Source organism: Eschscholzia californica, unplaced genomic scaffold (assembly GCF_041429995.1).
Source record: "Eschscholzia californica isolate CP2 unplaced genomic scaffold, dmEscCali1.0.p SCAF_1, whole genome shotgun sequence".
NCBI lineage: Eukaryota > Viridiplantae > Streptophyta > Magnoliopsida > Ranunculales > Papaveraceae > Eschscholzia > Eschscholzia californica.
Genome location: NW_028238198.1, coordinates 86,523,668 through 86,543,822, shown reverse-complemented (window position 1 = coordinate 86,543,822; position 20,155 = coordinate 86,523,668). Strand labels below are relative to the sequence as shown.

At 36.5% G+C, this 20,155-nt stretch overlaps 2 protein-coding genes across 3 annotated transcripts; one reads left to right on the top strand and one right to left on the bottom strand.

The window, feature by feature from the left end:
- Nucleotides 1-3,442: 3,442 nt before the first annotated feature.
- LOC147570600 (endoglucanase 24-like) lies at nucleotides 3,443-7,204 on the bottom strand. The gene is made up of 6 exons (XM_086657160.1): nucleotides 6,457-7,204; nucleotides 5,743-6,026; nucleotides 5,142-5,579; nucleotides 4,709-4,856; nucleotides 4,308-4,474; nucleotides 3,443-3,916 (listed from the first exon to the last, which is right to left on the bottom strand). The coding sequence occupies exons 1-6, from the start codon at nucleotides 6,665-6,667 to the stop codon at nucleotides 3,581-3,583; spliced, it is 1,584 nt and encodes a 527-aa protein (XP_086513286.1). The 5' UTR covers nucleotides 6,668-7,204; the 3' UTR covers nucleotides 3,443-3,580.
- A 2,162-nt stretch (nucleotides 7,205-9,366) lies between these two features.
- LOC147570599 (L10-interacting MYB domain-containing protein-like) lies at nucleotides 9,367-19,762 on the top strand. 2 transcript variants are annotated; one of them, XM_086657158.1, is made up of 4 exons: nucleotides 9,367-9,673; nucleotides 10,987-11,343; nucleotides 11,509-12,056; nucleotides 19,632-19,762. In XM_086657158.1, the coding sequence occupies exons 2-4, from the start codon at nucleotides 10,987-10,989 to the stop codon at nucleotides 19,681-19,683; spliced, it is 957 nt and encodes a 318-aa protein (XP_086513284.1). In that variant the 5' UTR covers nucleotides 9,367-9,673; the 3' UTR covers nucleotides 19,684-19,762. The 2 variants fall into 2 exon arrangements, with proteins under 2 accessions (XP_086513284.1, XP_086513285.1); XM_086657159.1 differs by lacking the exon at nucleotides 19,632-19,762 and having other exon boundaries at nucleotides 11,509-12,197.
- Nucleotides 19,763-20,155: the final 393 nt, after the last annotated feature.

Below are 20,155 nucleotides of genomic sequence, written 5' to 3'. Positions count from 1 at the left end.
AGTTGTTGATCAAACAGATTGACCAATCTCAATCGTTCAATCAATTTAAAGGTCAAGAGGTTATCACCAAGAAGATGAAGAGAAAAAGAATTTCAGTTACAGATCAAATGTTTTCCATGTAGCAATTAATTAATATCCATTAATATCCATTCACATGCACCCAGATGACCACGACCCATAACCAAGCATCACCAAACGCCACCCTTTTCTTTCCCCTTAAACATCATCGGTAGATCGAGAGAATTTGTGAGTTTGATCTTCTTCTTTGATCATTCTAAGATTCAGGGTTTTTTATTTTTTTTCGTGCATTTTAATCTTCACTTACAAAGGACTGCCATCCCGTATTAAGATGGTTTATTCTTTGAATGAACAGGAAACTCAACGGATCCTCATCAAATCAGGTCTCTCTCTTTCTCTCTCTATCAAAACTCCATCTTCTTATCAAGTTTTATGATTTGAGCTGATGGACTCAGTTTATTTAAATAACTCTTTGTTTAATCTGTTTATTGGTTTTCTACTTGACGTTCCTTTATGTGAGTTACTCTAAATTAGATGTTTGACGATTCTTGCTCTCCTTCTCTTCATCGAATCTTCAAATGCATTCGTTAAATCTCTCCAAACCCTTAATCGATTATTTCGTTTTCAGTCTCTTGATTTTAATAACCTTTTTGTTTAGGAATTCTTTTTGTACAGTTTGGAGAAATTGGAGTTCGATTGATTGGAGATTTTTTTTATGATCTATACAGTGAAAAGTTTGAATTATAGTTTACTTGTAAATTTCATCTCTCTCTGACTCTCCTTCTTCTCTCTCATTTTGATGAAAACCCCCTTTTTTTATGAACAATGAAAACACCTCAATTGATAATCACATAATAGTAATTCAATGGCTATTATAGTGTAAGATTTTGAATGTACATCTTTGTGTTAGTAGCACACACTTTGGGACTATGAGACAACATTCTAGATCAATATTTTTCGTCCATAATAATATGTTCATTGATCAAGAAATAATACTTTGTATATGAAAAAGATAAAAAAGAGTCTAATAACTAAGACAAGAAACTTTGGAAGCGAGACATCTTATGTTGATATTTGATTGTTTTGTTTGGTCGGCGAACATGTTTGAATGCTCTTAATTTATATGTTTTTTTTTCGGAAAAGGATTTCTAACTCTTTGCACAATCAGATAGTCGGGTCTTTCTAAGTTTATATACTTCTAATATCCTCACGGTCTATTGATTTCAAGACAAGATTCTAAAATGTGATAGTGTTTATGGGTTGCCGTGCGGCTCAAAAATCTACTGCCATGGCGTAGACACTCCAAACCATAAGAGGCAACAATATTCTATACCTTGTAATTCTTATGTGATTTGGATATCACTAAGCCACCATTCCGGGAGGTATCATCCTGATCTGCCAAATTTAAAAGTAAATTTGTATTATTAAGCCATGGAGCACCATATTCCATTTTAATCTAGAATGCTTGAACCATAACAAACATAACTCAAAACTTAGCTTAAGATGAAAAACGTAGAAACTATGTCTATGAATGCTTATTTATTGTATATCATAGATTTTCATGCCTTCGACAAGATGATATAGCTAGATAGGTACTAATTTTGAGAATCTTTGTCTTCGTGATATCCTCATTCAGTTGAGGTACAAACCATCTATAAAACCATTACTGTGGAACCAGACTCGGTCTGGTTGTAGAACCAGACTCGGTCTGGTTGTAGAACCAGACTCGGTCTGGTTGTAGAACCAGACTCGGTCTGGTTGGAAACCAGACCGAGATCTGGTTTCTACAACCAGTCCCGGTCTGATTGGAGAGAAAGAGGAAGAAGAGAGAGGGGTTAGAGAGAAAGAGGAAGAAGAGAGATAAAGAAGAAGATAGAGAAAGAAGAGAGAGAAAGAAGAGAAAGAAAGAATGAGATGAAGAAGAGAGAGAAAGAAGGAGATGAAGAAGAGAGAGAAATGAAGAAGATGAAGAAATTTTTTATTTTTTATTTTTTTTTGTAAAGGTGGCCGGCCGGAATTTTTTATTCCGGCCGGCAACCTTTCGCCGGAGAAGAAGGGTGAGGTGGACAGAGTGATGTGGTGATTGTTAGATGAGGTGGACAAAGAAAAAGAAAAAAAGATAATTACAGAAATGCCATGGGGGTAAAATTGGGAGGTTGAAAAAATTTGGGGCCATTTAGGAATTTTTTTGGGGCCAAAACGAACTGCCGGACACAATTCGGGGCCAAAACGGCCAGTTGGTCACAAATCGGGGGCCAAAACGGAATTAACCCTTTTAATTCAACACATTTTCTTTAAACAAAACTATTACGAGGACAAATGGATTTGGAAACAGTAGCAGATTGCGAGGAGGAATGACACAATGAAAGCAGAAAAAAGTCGAAATGTGTGGGGACAATGTGTGCAGACAACTATCCCATGGTTGTAATTCAAGTATCCGTGCCGGAGGCACGGGTTTTACCTAGTAATAAATAAAAGATAATCAAGTCTTAAAATGGTAAGATGTCTTAAGTTATCCTCAACAAAAAAAAATGTCTTAAGTTATTTATTCATGTATTTATTGTTAGTATACTAGTACACGACAGTCGACGACTTCATCATCTTTTATATCTCCCCTCTCTCTCTCTCTTCTCTTCTCTCTGTTCTCTCATTCGTCATATCCTCTCCTTCTCTCTAAATTCCAGCGAAGGGAATGATCCCTTCGCTAAATCCTTCGTGGAAAACCAGACGAAGGTCGCCTGGATCTACCAAACGACGCTTCGTCTGGTAGAACCAGGCCAGTCTCGTCTGGAAAACAAGACAAGAGTTTTGACGACGAGATTTCCCCTTCGCCAGAACCATAGAAGAGTATAAAGAGGGAAAGGGAGAGGAGAACAGAGAAAAGAGAGATAAGAGAGAGAGAGAGAGAGAGAGAGAGAGAGAGAGAGAGGAGAAGTGAGAAAAGATAGAGAAGAGAGAGAGGAGAAAAGAGAGAGACGAGAGTAATGGTCCCCGGGATTAACTTTGGTGGTGTCGCCGTAGTTTACGCTCGCCGGAATTTATGGTGGTGGGAAGGGAAGAAGAAAATAAACAACTTTAAAAGTGATATAGTGTTTGGAGGAAGCAAAAAAATTGTTTCCACCATTTTGCGATAATTTTTCTTATTCCCCCGAAACACCGACCATTTGCCACTACAAGAAGCTCTGGTTGATCATTTATGTGCGGACAAAGTTATGCCACGCATTACATTCAACAAATTTGAAGTTAAATCTATGTAGGCTGCCCGACTTAAACTTCCATTAATAACCTGTCCTTTTTTATTTCTTAATGGTACCATCTCTAACCAAGTACAAGATTTGATATCATCTCCTGAGTAATTCTTTGACATAAAAAGAGAAAAGGGACCAGCTCAACCCAGCAGAGTCCACAATACTACTGGCAACCATTCAAGACAATAAGAGATTTTATAACACTCAAAAGCCACTAGAGAGTAGTGTTTCAGGCCTACAGAAAACCTAGTTTACATATATATTACAACAAAAATCAATAAAACAATTATACGTAATAAAAAAAAACTCATTTCTCACAACGTGAAAGACTGGACTGCAGAGGACGTAGTGACTAAGCCCGAGAGGAGCCCAACAACAAGGGCGCTGTTATAAGTACTCGGTTCAGCTTGCTCGGAGTTATTTCGGGAGTCGATGTATGTTTCGTTCAGGTAAGGTCCACCAACCAGAGCTCCAGTTGCCACATTGGGGTTTGGGTCGGTCGACGTCAGCCACTTGACTCCATCATCACAACCTGTTTTGGCATCAGCCGGGATTGAAGCTCCTCTGTGGTGGACATATTGTGGATATTTGCTTCCATACCCAACAAGGTAGCTCATTTTCATTGGATTATTGCCCAACACATAGTCAGCCTAGATTTGAAGAAAAAAGAAGTGTCAAGGAAGGTAAACCCCCATCACAACTGAGTCTCTCCTAATCGAAATGGACTATTTCTCAAAACATATGAATCCTACTCTCCACATTGAACAGACAAGGTACAGTCTATAAAGGGTAGGCCCAAGTCTTTGGGGTATGCCCTACCCGGAGAAAAAAAGTGATGGTAAACCCGGAAAGGCAACACCTTTTGTCCACTTTGGGGCTTCGGCCAATATTGCTCTGCGCCCCAAACAGTCGTTTTGGCTTCTTTTCGCCTGGGCTTGCCCTGTAGGCTATAAGCTCAGTTTGTGATTTTGGGAAAGACGGGGTGGAAATTAAAATTTGCAAACACATGGATTCTTGAACAGTAATGGTTAAGTACCATACCTGTGAAATGGCGAAGTTGCGGAGGTCTTGAGGAGTGAAAGAATGACCACTGCAAGTTATGTGTGGTGTTTGTGTTGTAAGCATGTAATCACTGTAAAGAACAGCCAGGAATGCAGAAGCTACAGGCTGCTGCAATGAGTTCCATTCACTAACCCATGTCAGACCACCTGCATGTTCAATTGATTGTTAAGCCTTGGAGAAATCGTACGCAGACATTGGATGTTAATACTTACTAGGCACCAATTGTTTGTTTCTTGAAGAATAGGAAGTGCATGCTAAGAAGTAGTTCATTTTATAATTTGGAAATAATACTGAATACTGGTTTGATTTTAAGGAGTAAAGCATCTTTAGAACATCTCTTTCGAACACGAAAAGAAAAAATAACATGAAAACTATAATACCTTCTGTTCTGCTAGTTGTGGCTGTTGGAGAATCGGGTAGAAGACCACACATAACAGCTACAGCTGTTTTCCGGTACGACTGGAGTCCAACGTTGTTATAGTTTGAGGATCCTTTTTCACCAAAGAAGCTTACCCTCGCCAATAGAACCTGCTCCGAAATTTGAAAAATTAGAAAAGGTTAGAACTATAATCAGATAGTAGTTTGTATTCTACAAACTTAGCCTAGTAGTTTATATGGCTCGCCAAACTGTAGTTTGTTATTGAGGACACAGCTTCCCGATGGGTGAGGAATAGAGGAACATTGAATGGGCAATGAGTTGGTAAAAAATAGGGCGACATCAAAATATCATGGACAAACTACAGATTAAGTTATAAAGTACATTACTAAAGAAGGTTAAGAAAGAGTCCATCTCGAAGGATTGGAGAAATATACCTGAGTTCCCGCATGCTTATCATCCCAACTAAACCATGTTGGGCTTCCCCACTTAGCATAAGCTTTTCCATTATCAGAAGTGACGTAATCAAAGAACGTCTGCTCCCGTGTTGCATGATAGAGCCATGAAGCTGCCCACAAGAGCTCATCCCCATATCCAGTAGAATTATAGAATGTCTGAACTTCCTTTATGCTCTCACTGTATAAACCTCTATTAGTATCAGCAAAAGTAAATAGTTGACGAGCATGCTGAAGAAGCGTTGCTGAATATTTAGCGTCGCTTGTCTTGAACACCAAAGAAGCTGCTGCAAGAGCAGCAGCGGTTTCTGCTGCAACATCTGATCCTGGAGCAGTTGCGTTCACCTGTATAACGGGCCGCTTCTCAGTCATCGCTTCAGGTCTTTCCCAACATGGGTGATCAATTTTTGGATCACCTACCTGCCGAAAACAAGGTACATATTAGATAATCACATACCTATAAACCTAGACCTAAGGGATCACGTAATATCACAGATCAATCGTAATCCCTCTTGTTACACATGGAGTGTGCAAAGATGGATAACGAGAGAGAGATGTAAATTAAAGATACTACGAGGGAAACCTGAATATAGAGAACGTTCGGAGAGGGGTGAGCGTTGATCAAATAATCGGTGATCCACTTGAGTGAGTCTTGAGCAGAGTCAAGTTGTTTAACTGCACCCATCTGATCTCCATACTCAAGAATAGCCCAAGACAATACTGTAGCAGTGAAAGCCATTGGAAACCCAAACTTTATGTGATCTCCAGCATCATACATTCCTTTCGATAGATCCAATTTCACTTCACTTCCATCGTTTAAAGCCGAATCTCCTCTCCAAGGAATTTTATTGTTTTCCAACTTACCCGCTACAATACGAAAGGTAATATATCAAACAATCGACTACTACAAATACGGGTAACTAATGGCAAACATCCGTTTATTACCCCACCAAAATGGATCAAACAACTACACATTCATACTTCTATAAGCAAACGAAATACTTCCCTAACTCGAATTTCCACAACAATGACAATAACTACATAAATTTAAGATATCTAAAGGACAAATTAAGAAGATAATTAAGCAACCCAATGTATCTACAAGGTGAGACATTGTCCGAACCTAACTCGTCTGAATCTAACTCATCTAACTAAACTGACCAAAATCAATTCAACTCAGACATTCAAATGACCTAAACATCACACATAAGACAAAAACAAACATTCTGAAATCAATTCAACTCAATTCAGATCTTGAGTCAGACGACTAAGATAAAAAAGGGAAAAGAAACAATACCTTTCTGAATATCGAAGAACTGCATAGCGATTCCAAGAGCATCTGAATATTTCTTCTCGATAGCACCTGGAGGTCCTGGAACTGGTAATGGCTTCGACTTATTTTGAGATTTCTTCCTAATAGTTATTACTGCAACTGTAACGACAAGAGCTATGATTAAAAAAATAACGAACCAAACACACCATCCTTTCGACTTCGATCTTTCTCCCATTTCTTCCACTTCAAACAAGCTCAGATCTCTTCAATTCAAGTTTTCTAGGGTTTAGATCGTTCCGATTTCACCAGCATTAATCAAAATCTTCAATCTCTTTCAACAGAAAGAGATGAAGAGTCAAATGCAACTTCGAATCAACAGATATAAATTCAATCAGAGATCTGTGAACTGCAATTTGAACTATAAGAAGAAGAAGAAGATTTGTAGTTGTAGGAGTTTTTAGAGAGAGAAACAGTGACGAAAGTGGATCTGGAAGAATCAGAGTTTTAGAGAGAGAAAGAGTCAACAAACTCTCTGATTTTCTAGAGAGAAAAGGTTAAAACTTATAAGCTTGAGTGAGAAGAACTAATCACCGACACTAAAAACCCCACTTCATTTGTGAGGATAAATGTATCTGTTTTTTTTTCTTGTAGATTGGTTTTCTTTGATTCCCTCCAGTTTTTAGGTCGTCTTTTGTTTTGACCGTTAGATTTGTTTACGGGTCGTTGTGATTGATATCGACGGTGTAGATGGGTTCTTGAAGTAGACACCGACAACAACAAGTGAGCTTATTGGGTTTAAACGTGGTAGATCTGCCGTCAATTTCTTGGACCCACAACTTTTGGTTTGACAGCTCACCCTTTTTTTTGTTTAAATATTTTAACAACACCAGCTGCTTGGGTGTTTAGGCCAAAAGGCTGTTAGCATCCATATCTCTGGTAGCACCAGCCCCAACCGCTCCTTTCTCTATTAGCACCAATCAACTATGTAGGCACCGGTCCCTTCTCAATTAACACCTCCATCCATTTTCACAAAACTAACTAGAAATCCCAATTCTCTCACAAAACCAACCAGAAATCTCAATTTCAAACTTTCCCTCTCTAAGCAAACCGAACTCTACTCGCCAAATCGTTCATAATCTCACGAATCTATCTCAAATTTTGTTAGGAATGAGTTTTTTCGCTCTCCAAGTGTTAGAATCATGCATCATTTGGTGGAGACGAAGTTGAAATCAAGCTACAATTGCTTCTTCAAGGTTGGTTCAAAATAATACATGTTATTCGCCTGAGTATGATAGTGTCATAACACACGTGTAAACGCTGGATCTAAAAGAGAGAAAGAGTGTACATACTCCTCTAACGTTTCCTGAATATTAAGTACCAATATCTCTTACTTAGGTTCTTACTTAGGTTACAACTCATTTTATGGAGTAATTTTAATGATTCAAAGAAAACAACGCATTGAGAAAAAAAATGACCAAAAGAAGTAATCAGTATATTAATAGGTCAGTGCAATGTAAGATCTAGGGGTACGCATTTGAAACCGTCAATGATTTATAACCTCACTGCTAGTCATCAACTAAGCCATCCAAACAAGGATCTGGGCATACCGGAAGATCATAGTAGCCTCACTGTTAGGCACCAACTGAGCCACTCGGATTGATGGTTCTGAATAAAAGAATGATCGCGGGTAGGTGCCGGTGTCGTTGCCGTCGCCGGAAAATGTTGCTAGGATTTTGTTTTGGAAGAAAAATTAATTGAGATTCCTTTTGTTTTGGAAGAAGAAGATGAAGAAACAAAAGAAGGTGAACATCACCCACATTAAAAACCGGTGCTTATAGAGACCTCGGGTCAATGGCCACTGATCCGAGTCAATAAAATTTTTGGATACTAACAGCCTTTTGGCCGTGTGCCTTTAGAAATTCTAAGTTGTCAACATACTTGGTTGTAGAAGTGGTAGATAGTGTTAGAACTTACAAATGAATTAAGGTTCTATACAATTATTGGTTTATGGTGTTAAGTACATCTTGATAATATTCTTGTAATGATTAACGTAAATCGTAGTTGATTCTCAAAAGAAGAAATGCAGTTCTAAATTACACATCGTACTAAAGGGAGTATAGTAGGAAGAAATTGTAGCACTCGTCTTAGCATAAATTGCTCGAGTAACAAATTTCTACATAACAAATTGATCCTGCATCTCACTTAGATTCTTTAAAACGATCTTAGTGACAGTTTCGTAAATGAGATTTTTGACATTCGCCACCTTCGACTAATGTGAGTTTGATCATGATTTAATTAAAAATTTTTGAGGATAATAGATGTCTGTCTTTTGGTTAGCAATGCCAATTCACACTTGAAACACATGAGGTACTTGCCCACGAACCACAATCTCCTTAAATAGTTCAGTGTCTGATCACATATTACGTCTCTGAATGTGCAATTTACTTCAAAAGTTTCTTTTCCTATTTACAGGAAATTCGGTGTGAGAGTCCTACTTTTTCCAGAGGTTGCTTCAAAAAACGAAACGTATGCTCTTAATCTTTCAACAAAAATTAAGTAAATAAATATTGGATCAATCTACACAGATAACTCGATTATACAAATGCAGATCATATACTATATACGTAGTTTAATAACTAATTAAATCTCACGTGCTCAACAAATGTGAGAGATAAAAAGAGTACATCAAGAAGTGTTAAACTAGAATAACCTCAAACCTATGCTCTTATACACTAGATGTACTCTTGTAAGTAATTAACTAGTGTTTTAACATGTTATTAGTGGAGTCAGAGGGATTGCAAATCTAACTTATTTATCAATAATTATGATGGATTTTTCCTTAACAAAAAAAAAAAAATTATGATGGATTTTTGATCGGGCAATTTTTTTATAACGTGACATTTAAGTGTTTGCTGTTATTTTCCCGTTATTTTCGTTATTTAAATGAGGGAATGTTCGATCCTCCCGCTCTCGCGCGCCTTCTCAATTCCCCTATTTCTTCTCTAGGGTTTTTTTCCTCCTCCCAAACTCAGTTAGCGTCAGAAGAGAAAAAAAGTCCCAAATTGAAAAGTTCTACCAGATAATAGCGTTAGGGTTTCATTCCGTTCTCCCGCCTGATCATACTAAATCGAAATTACCCGTATCATTCATGCACAAAAGATGTATCGGGCGAATTCACAAGAACAAACTTAACGAAATCAAAGGTAGAATTCATTCAGCCGAGAGTTTTTATCAATAAAAGGTAGAATTTTTGTTTCATTCTTTTACTTCGGTTCTCGTTCCCAAACTTGATTCTTGTTTATTAAACTGCGTTTAAGATTTCAGGCAGTAGAACTAGTTTTGAATTAACTTGTATAGAACTGAGTCTTGGGTTCTGAAGAGGATGATTGAGAGGAACCTTATGTCCTTATTAACCCTAGTTATTATGTCTTGAGTAATTTCATTTGTTTTTATCATTGTTTGTTTGATTTCACTATAAATTTATCAGTTCATAAGCAGATAGGGCTTGTTTGAATGCACCATAAGATGTTAAAGTTGAATGCCTGAATTATATACTTTAATCACAAAAAATATGTAGTCGGGTTTCGCATTAGAACATTGGTCAATCTTTCACGGCTATGGGTCTTGATCAATTGGAGAAGTTAATTGACACGGTTGAGATATCGAGGTGAAACAACATTTATCTCACTTATTTAGTATTGTCGAATCTCCACTTACCTTCACTTTTAGATAGTATAGGCTTATAGATACTAATTCGTAGTAACAGATAACCGGTTAAGATTTCTCGGGTTTCTGAATTCGTTACAGCTCTTCCTATCTCCAAGCTCAACAAGTCTTTTAGTGTAGCTAAACTACAGGCCCCGTGTTTATCATGTACATGCAGGGTTGTGGAAAATCGGGTGTTACGGGACATAAATCTGATATATGAATAATAAAATTTGCATTTGGAGAGTCAGTATGGTGGAAAGGATCCACTGTCTTACTTATAGGTTTATGTTTAGACACTCTCGGTGAGACACAAATTGCTTTTTGAATTGTCTTAGTTAAGGATTAGATGTGATGTTGCTGCTTTTATTTGCTTTTGACATGGTGATTGGTCTGTGTTGTTCTTGATTGACTAATTGGAATATTTACCCGTTCCCCCTTGCCTTTCGACATGGTATTTCGGCATTCTGCTATCTATTTTCTCTTTGAACTTGTGGGGTTTACGATGAGAATCGGAAAGTATTTAGTTTCAAATGTAATTGATTAATTGTAATACACCCGTTGCCCCTTGCCCCTCGCGTTTCAACATGTTATTTCGGCATTCTGCTTCAGGGCCCTCTGTATAATTTACACTATGTCAGCAACCAATCTTTTATCGTACAATCATCCTTTCTTGGGGAGTCGTTGCTGACTAATTTTCTCTCTTTTAATGATGTTCTATAGTTTTCTTGATCCGTAAGAATCTTGTTTGATATTAACTGTAAGAAAATGCTTGTTCAAATTAGAAAGAATAGCCTTGTTCATCAAATGTCACTTAAATCTAGTTAACGATACTTATTGCAACTATAGATGGATAGTCAGGCCAATCAAAACCAAACGAAGCAAGATCGTTCAAGGACAAAGTGGACAACAGCTCTAGATAAGATATTTGCGGAAGTAATACTGGAACAAGTTCGTCAGGGGAAATGGCTAAACAATGCTTTTAGTAAGGGATCGTGGAAGCATATATGTGATGATTTCAACAAACAAGCAGGTTTGGAGTTCAATAAGAACCAGTTGAAGAAACACTTGGATGTCTTGAGGAATAAGTACTATGCTGTGAAGTCACAGCTTGATCAAAATGGATTAGGTGGGAATGAATCAAGAAACCCCGTCATGAGTCTAATGACTGAAGATGAAGTCTGGGATGATTACCAGTTCCTTGAGGTATGTTTCTTCTCGCTAAGATTCTACACAATTTTTGTTTTAACTTTTAACCATGGTTCAAAATTCTTATCTCCCCGTTGCCCCCTTGTCGGATTTCTCATATTGTCTTTTTGTGTTTACGAGATTTAGCCACCATTAAGTTCCTTCGTAAGTTGTTCATTTTAGGTTTACCCGGGTGCTGGTCCTGCTGGAGCTGGTGAAGTAACTAAAGTCAAGGACTGTCCGATTTATGACCAGCTATGCCAGATATTCTCAGAGCCAGAGCCATCTGGAATTGGTCGATTCGCCCAGTCAAGTCACTACATTGACTTGGATAAAGAAACAGCTGGGACAGAAACTCCTCAACCACAAGCCCTTAACGTGGCCCATCCAACGTCGATTCAAGATGATACGGCTGTCAAGATAGAAGAAGAACCCAAGCCCAAACATGTGACACCAGTAAGTTCACGACCACGCAAGAGATACCATGTGTTTGATGATGAAATAGCAGAAGCAATGTTAGAGATGGCAAAAGCATCGAAGTTAAGAGCAAATGCCATGATTCAAACTGAAGATCAATTTTCTATAACGAAATGTGTTGAAATATTGGATCAGATACCAGACCTTGACGAACATTTTTACTTGAGCATCGTCGATATGTTTGAGAATCCAAATCTTAGAGAGATATTCATCTCACTTAAATCCGATAAACGGGTAATATGGTTGCAGAGCAAGTATTTTCCTCCTGGTTTCATGGTATAAGAACCTATTAGACTACATTGTTTCAAATCTTCTGTTATGGCATATTTCCGTACTCTGTAGTTAGCTTCTAGTGAACTCTGAATTTTTGTTTATATACCTTTTCTTGCTGTTCACTTTTACAGGGTTATTTAGAACTTATCTATCACCAAAATAGGCAAATATATATAACTCCTTGAATGCTTTTAAGGCTAAACTAAAACCCTAGTGTTGGATTTAAATCAACAAAACTGATATTTCCTATCAAATACATATAGTTCTCGTTTCAAAATGTTAGTATCGGATAGTAAAATTAAATACTTTGGAGAAACTTGACTCTGACTTTGTGGATCCAAGATGATCTAAAAGAAATAATGGGATTTGGGTTCAACTTTGAAGTCACAGGATTTGGGTACGAAATCTGGTGCACCAATTTGTTCATTGTCTAAATTTCTTGCTTTCTCTTCCTTTTTGGCAACTTTAAATTTATCTGTCTGAAATATGTTTTCTGTTGAAATCTGAAATATGGTAAAAATGTCAGACTAATATCCAATTTTTTCTCCAAAAACTTGTGTTTTTTAGTTTTTTCCTTCTTATGTTCTCTCCCAATAATTAATCTAATTATTTTTCCCCTTGCTTATCTTTCTATCAAGAATTATTCATTTCTTTTTCTAAAGGTCTCTCCAATATAACTCTAATCCTATGAATTTGTGCGTACGGAACTTTTTTCTTAAAAAATTTCTCCAATGTAAAAGTCAACTTTGATCTTTAAAGTGATGTGGCAGTAGTCAAGAACGTATATAAAAGAAAACATCTCAAATGTTGAACTTAAAAGACTTTACTATTTCTATGTTTCAAGTTTCAATTGAGATTCTCAATTCTTGTTGGCGAAAATAGAAATCCTCAATTCTTTTGTGTTTTATACTATAAAGTTGGTTGATTATTAATGCGACATGGTTATTTTTGTAAAGATATAATTAGTTTTTTTAAGATATATAAAAACTTTATTTCTATTGGTTTAGATATTAAAATTGATGAGTTAGACAACTAGAGGTATCTGAAGAGGGCACTCTAGAAATTGAGTGTATTCCACTTGAGATATATCTATCTAACTACCACAACATCTTCTTAGAGATCTAAATAGAGAAATCGGAATGGTAAGTGTTGAAGTGTTGTAGTTGCTAAGACTAATGTAATGCCTTAGGCCTTAACATACATCCATATTGTCTCTGTTTTTTTTATGGCATACCACATATGGCTACCAGTTTTAGATTCTAGCAAATGTGTGACGAGGCCATCCATAAAATCTGTACAGTTACTTTCACACATAAAACATCGGATCTTGACACTACTAGTGGATGTGAGATTGCTACAAATAATGTTATCTTTATTTTTAAGATCATATAATTGAATCTTTATCCGTTAAACAAACGCGTATAGATATTTTTTTTTTGTTGAGAACGCGTATAGATGTTTAGGTCGTCCTTTGTGTATATGTAAAGTCAAGACTCGAGTTTTTATGGGACCCTTATATTTAGAGTTAATTCATATTTTACTTTGTGACAGACATCCTTTATAGCCCCCTGTTTTCTATAAATTCAAATATGACCCCATTTTTTAATGTAAATGTCATAACTGCCCTTCTTGTAAAATATTTTTTCAAAATAAAATTAAATAAAAAAGATGAATTCCACCTCGCTTCTACCTCACCTCTTTCTCCACCTCACATCTCTCTCAACCTCACCTCTCTCTCCAACTCTCTCTCTCTTTCTCTCTCTCTCTCTCTCTCTCTCTCTCTCTCTCTCTCCAACTCAGGTTGCCAATAAGTGGACAAACCATTTTCTTATGTGGACAAAAATTGTTTTGGGTGTAAATATAATCTTTTAATTTAAGGGGACAATTTTAGGTCTCTTTCTCTCTCTAAAATCTCTACCATGCTTCACGCCCATCACCATGAGAGAATGGGGAGTTTTCACCTTGGGCAAAATCACCTCTTTCGTCAACATCTAACTACTAGACTATCCATTTTCTTGTCCTTTCCATTTATGTGAAACATCAATACATTTGGTTAATGGGGTTTTAGGGTTTGGATATGTTTGGGTGGTTTCTTCCTATTTAATTTGGTAGTAGGGTTTGAAACTAAAATCATACATACTAAGTCTGGATAGTTTCTCTCTCTAGATTATATCATAATTTATTCTTCCAATAACTTTATTAAGCAAGAAACCATGAATCAGTAGAAAAATCAGATGAAGTGATAAATGATGAAGAATGATAAGTTGTAATTCTTCATTAGGATTTTTTAAATCTTTTTGATTCATCAAATCGTAGCAATAAATAATTAAGATACTTAAAGTTTCTGTGGTTGGACACTCTTGATTCATCAAGAGAAATACTATTGATTTGAGAAGGTGGTGATGGTTGGTCGGAGAAGGAAGTGAAAAGTTTATGTCGAGATTTTTAGAAAAGAATAAATTGTCCCCTATTGAAAATAATTAGTTATATTTACACCCAACATAGTTGTCCACATAGGAAATCTAGTTGTCCGTATATTGCCCACCTCCAACTCACCTCTCTCTTCTCCGACGAAGATCGCCGACCGGAAAATTTAAAAACCTCTCATCTCCCTCTCTCTCTAAACACTCTGGCGAAGGGGTTTCTCCTTCGTCAGAGCAAGGTCTGTCCACGAACAGATATGGTCTATTTAGAGTCAATCGTCCAAATCTTTATTAAGCCCCTTGTGTCTATTTAGGCGAAATACCAAATAACTTGAGATGAAGCTTAAGACCAAAATATTTTGTATGACACTGTCTAGGAATTTAATTTTGTAATGATCCAAGTTGGTTTTTTTTTTTTTTTTTCTCAACAAAAAAAAAGTTGGAATCTCTTAACAAAAAAAAAAAACAAAAAAAAAGTTGGTTTTTTGTTTTACTTGTGTTTACACATAACTTATCAGGTTTGGTATGTGTCATAATGTTCATTGTTATCCAACAGGGAGAAGCTCTTATGACTTTAAGCACCTTCTTGTCTAACTACAGTGGTCTAAAGAGCTCAATTTAAACATAAGCAAAAGTCTTTCGGACACAAAAAGACTGAAAAATATGTTTCAACGTAGACGAGTAACTTAATGGTGCGTCTGGATGCAATATTTCTATGTAGGGTCCTACCAAAAATAGAATTTAGTAGGAATCAAAATCAATGGTCTGTTTGGCAACTAAGAATCTTAAGACTCTTGAATGTTAAAGATTTCTAAGTCTCAATTATATATTGAACCAAAATCACCCTATACAAATCTCTATGATTTGCTAGGATTCAGATTATTATACCCAAATATCAAACTTAAAATCAATAAAAAAATTAATTTAATTTTTCTACAAAATCATTTAGACTTATGAATATGTGAAAACATGAATACAAAGGACTCATGAAACGGTGAATTCACCATTCCTTCATCGATAAACGATAGGTTTTTTTTTTTTTGGTCTAAAGAGCTCATGCTTTTATGATGTTAATGCTCATCTTGCTAGGAAATATTGCATGCAACTCAACTTGAATCCCATTCAAGTCTCTCTTGAAACTAACTGTTCTTGGAGCCAGCATACAACATATTTCTCCTCACATGAAGTTGTCTTGTAACATTATTACTTTCGACAACGAACAACATATATACCTTTACATTTTTCTTTTTTGTAAAAAATATGGTCAAGCTTCTATTTTAGTTAGCTACTTCTTGCAAAAGATTCGACTTCCCCATAATCCTCGTTTCAACCTCTGTTACAGTAACAGGATATTGTAGTTTCTAAGAGACTAGAAAGTTGATAAGCCTGACTCATTGAGAGGTTTCCAGTCCACAACCTGGACTACTATCACAAATGCGAACAATTGATGCCTGTTATGTAATTATATATCTTTGTAATTAGCGTCACATTCACATTGATCGATACCTTACCTATATGTAAAGTTAACGACTAAGTCTTCATCAATCCTATCCTATCATGACGGAATATGTAAGTAAGACGGCAAGTCTTCACTAGGTCCCTTTTGTGTATTTAAACTCCCAACTGTATCAAATGAATGGATCAAGATTTCAGAACCATTAAGTGCTAACTGTACATGTCCTTTAACTAATTAATCATGGAGCTTATATTTATGTATATATATATATATATATATATATATATATATATATATATATATATATATGAAGACTTCACTTTCTTTGTAGACATTGTACATGTCCTTGTTTAACTAATTAAATCATCATGGAGCTTATTAGATTGATAATGGCTGCTATTTCCTTTCTCGGTGTATTTTTGTCTTCATCAAACATGATCAAGTTTAATGCTGCTTGCAATCCAAGAGAAAGAGAATCTCTTATAAACTTCAAGCATAATCTGATAGATCCTTCAAATAAACTCTGGTCTTGGTTTGGTAAGGATTGTTGCAAATGGTACGGAGTAATCTGCAAAAACAACACTGAAAGTGATGGTAACGATTGGATTCTTAAACTTGAACTTGGGGGTAACCCATTATATTCTTCGATGAGTGGCGAACTGAATTCTTCTCTGTTGGAGTTGAAACATTTGTATCACTTAGACTTAAGTTTTAACAATTTCACGGGGATTCAGATACCAGCTTTCTTGGGTTCACTTCATAATTTACAGTATCTTGATTTGAGTGGTAATCAGTTGGAAGGGGAGATACCAAGAACCTTGGGGAATCTTTGCAACTTGGAGGTATTACATTTGTCTGGTAACAAGCTTCAAGGAGAGATATCATCAAGATTATTCAGAAACTCATCTAGATGTTTTGCGAACAAATTGAGATCGTTATTCTTGGAAGATAATCTACTTTCTGGACGATTACCTGATGAGTTGGGAAGTCTTAAGAATCTAGAAAGACTTTCTCTTGCAGGTAACTCATTTTCTGGTTCAATTCCCATGTCTTTAGGAAGATTGTCATTGTTGAGAACCTTAGATCTTAGCGAAAACAAGTTAAATGGGTCTTTTCCAGAAAGTTTCAGGAGCCTCTGGAGTTTAGAAGAATTGCTAATCTCAGATAACATACTAGAAAGTGTTGTCGTGACTGAAGCTCACTTTGCCAATCTCACAAGACTGAAAGTATTACAAATTGATTCTTTGGTTTTAAACGTGAGCCTTGATTGGGTTCCTCCTTTTCAACTCCAGCGCGCGAGTATGAGAAATTTTTCAGTGGGATATCGATTTCCTGAATGGTTACGGACGCAAAAAGACCTCCAAGGAATAGACATATCGAATTCACGATTATCTGGTTCAGTTCCTAGTTGGTTTTGGAACATGACTTCCCAATTATACTACTTAGATATATCACACAATCAACTTGAGGGGGACTTATCAAATGTGTTATTGAAATGTCATCCGATAGGATTGTTTTACTTGAACTCAAACAAATTCAGAGGTAACTTGCCACTTATATCTTCTACTGTCTTCAAACTGAATCTTTCCGAAAATTACCTTTCGGGGCCTATTTCCGCTTTACTATGTAATCCGGTTGAAGATAACAATTCTTTGATGTTTCTGGATCTTTCAGAAAATCAACTATCTGGAATGCTTCCTGATTGTTGGTCTCCTTGGAGATCTTTGGTTGGGATAAGTTTCCAAAGCAACAAAATAACTGGGAACGTTCCAAGATCTATTGGCTTTCTTAAACAACTTAAAGTATTGCAGTTACAAAAAAATTTGCTCAGTGGAGTATTTCCTTCCTCATTGCAAAATTGTACTGAGTTGAGGATAATCGATCTTGGTGAGAATAGACTCACAGGTCCGCTACCAAAATGGATAGGGGAAAGCTTTAAGGATACACTCGTAGTTCTTCGACTACATTCTAACAAGTTTCATGGTGAAATTCCTCGAGAACTGTCCGATTTCCTTCCCTTTGTGTATTGCAGTTACAAAAAAATTTGCTCAGTGGAGTATTTCCTTCCCTAGTTTTCGTCAGTATGGGAATTATTCTTTCCTTGATGTCATTACCAAAGTAGAGTATATGACGAAAGGTATAAATATGAGGTATGATGACAGTGTGATTAACACTTTTGCTGGTATCGACCTTTCAAATAACAAATTATATGGCAAGATCCCCGAAGAACTAACATACCTCTTCGGATTGCACTCGTTGAACTTAGCAAATAATAGTTTTACGGGAAGAATCCCAAATAAAATTGGTCTGTTAAGTTCACTTGAATCGCTTGATTTATCAAACAACAGATTATTGGGTTCAATCCCTCAAAGCATGGTGAACTTAACTTTTCTTGAATACTTGAACTTGTCCTATAACAACTTGTCAGGGAGAATTCCGTCAAGTACCCAACTAGGGACTTTTTCCGAGTTGAGCTATACCGGAAACCATGATCTATGTGGTTTTCCACTCAATAAATGCGACGAAGATGAACAACGTCAAAAAGCACCAAATGGTGATGGTGATGGTGAAGGATCAGTGGACGATGAAGACTGGATTGAGATGAAATGGTTTTATATGGGGCTACCATTTGGATTTGTGGTAGGTTTTTGGTGTTTGTGGGGTGTTTTATTGGTGAAGAGATCTTGGAGGTATGTTTATTTTAGGTTTCTAGATGATATAATATATAGTCTATGTACTTGTCTGAAGCAGAAGAAAAAATAGTAGTCTTGTACCAATGAGTTTACCTTTAATGTAATACTATTTTGTCAAGTTTATATGTACCAAATCAGAGCTCTAAGAGATCTCAATTTAATAAAGAGATGAATGTACTTCAGCACTCTAGTTATAAAGGGATTGCTAGATAGAACAGATTTTTATTGTTGGTTGTGCGATCCAATAGAAGAATAAGCTACTGACCACTTTTGAGCGCTCTAAGATTCTATACTAGTTTTCGGTTTAACTTTTAACCATGGTTCAAAGCTTTGATCTTCCCGTTTCCCCTTTGTCTAATTTTTCGTATTGTTTTTTTTTTGTGTTTAGGAGATTTAGCCACCATTAAGTAAGTTCCTTAGTAAGTTGTTCATTTTAGGTTTACCCGGGTGCTGGAGCTGGTGAAGTAACTAAAGTGAAGGACTGTCCGATTTATGACCAACTATGCCAGATATTCTCAGAGCCAGAGCCGTCTGGAATTGGTAGATTTGCCCAGTCAAGTCACTGCATTGACTTGGATAAAGAAACAGTTGGGACAGAAACTCCTCAACCACAAGCCCTTAACGTGGCCCATCCAACGTCGATTCAAGATGATAAGGCTATCAAGATAGAAGAAGAACCCAAGCCCAAACATGTGACACCAGTAAGTTCACGACCACACAAGAGATACCATGTGTTTGATGATGAAATAGCAGAAGCAATGTTAGAGATGGCAAAAGCATCGAAGTTAAGAGCAAATGCCATGATTCAAACTGAAGATCAATTTTCTATAACGAAATGTGTTGAAATATTGGATCAGATACCAGACCTTGACGAACATTTTTACTTGAGCATCGTCGATATGTTTATGATCCAAATCTTAGAGAGATATTCATCTCTCTTAAATCCGATAAACGGGTAATATACTAATATGGTTGCAGAGCAAGTGTTTGCCCCCTGGTTTCATGGTATAAGTACCTAATAGACTACATTGTCTGAAATCTTTTGTTATGGCAAATTTCCGTAGTTAGCTTCTAGTGAACTCTGAATTTTTGTTTATATACTCTTCTTGGTTTTATTCGTTACAGCCTTATAGAGTTATCTCGAACAGATATTTAGCCTGCTTTTTTACAGAACTGACATGTCACTTCGCGAAATATGTGGTTATAACAGCCATATAAAAACTCGTACTTTTCATAAAATACAAGAAAAATTTGTGAAAAAAAACTCATTGCTGTAAGCAAATCCTACCTTGTTAGGAGACGAAGCTATGTCTAGGAAAAAAAAGGGGATAAAACACCCTTTCCTTCGTAAATGCCTTTTAAAGCGAATAGTATCTCTAGCCGTCTGAAAAGTTGGTCTACACTCTACACCATCTTATAACATGTTTTTATAACGATATTCTATGACGTGGTCGTAGGATGGTGTCATTCTGTAAGGGTTCAAATACTCCTTTTTGCTAAGACGATGA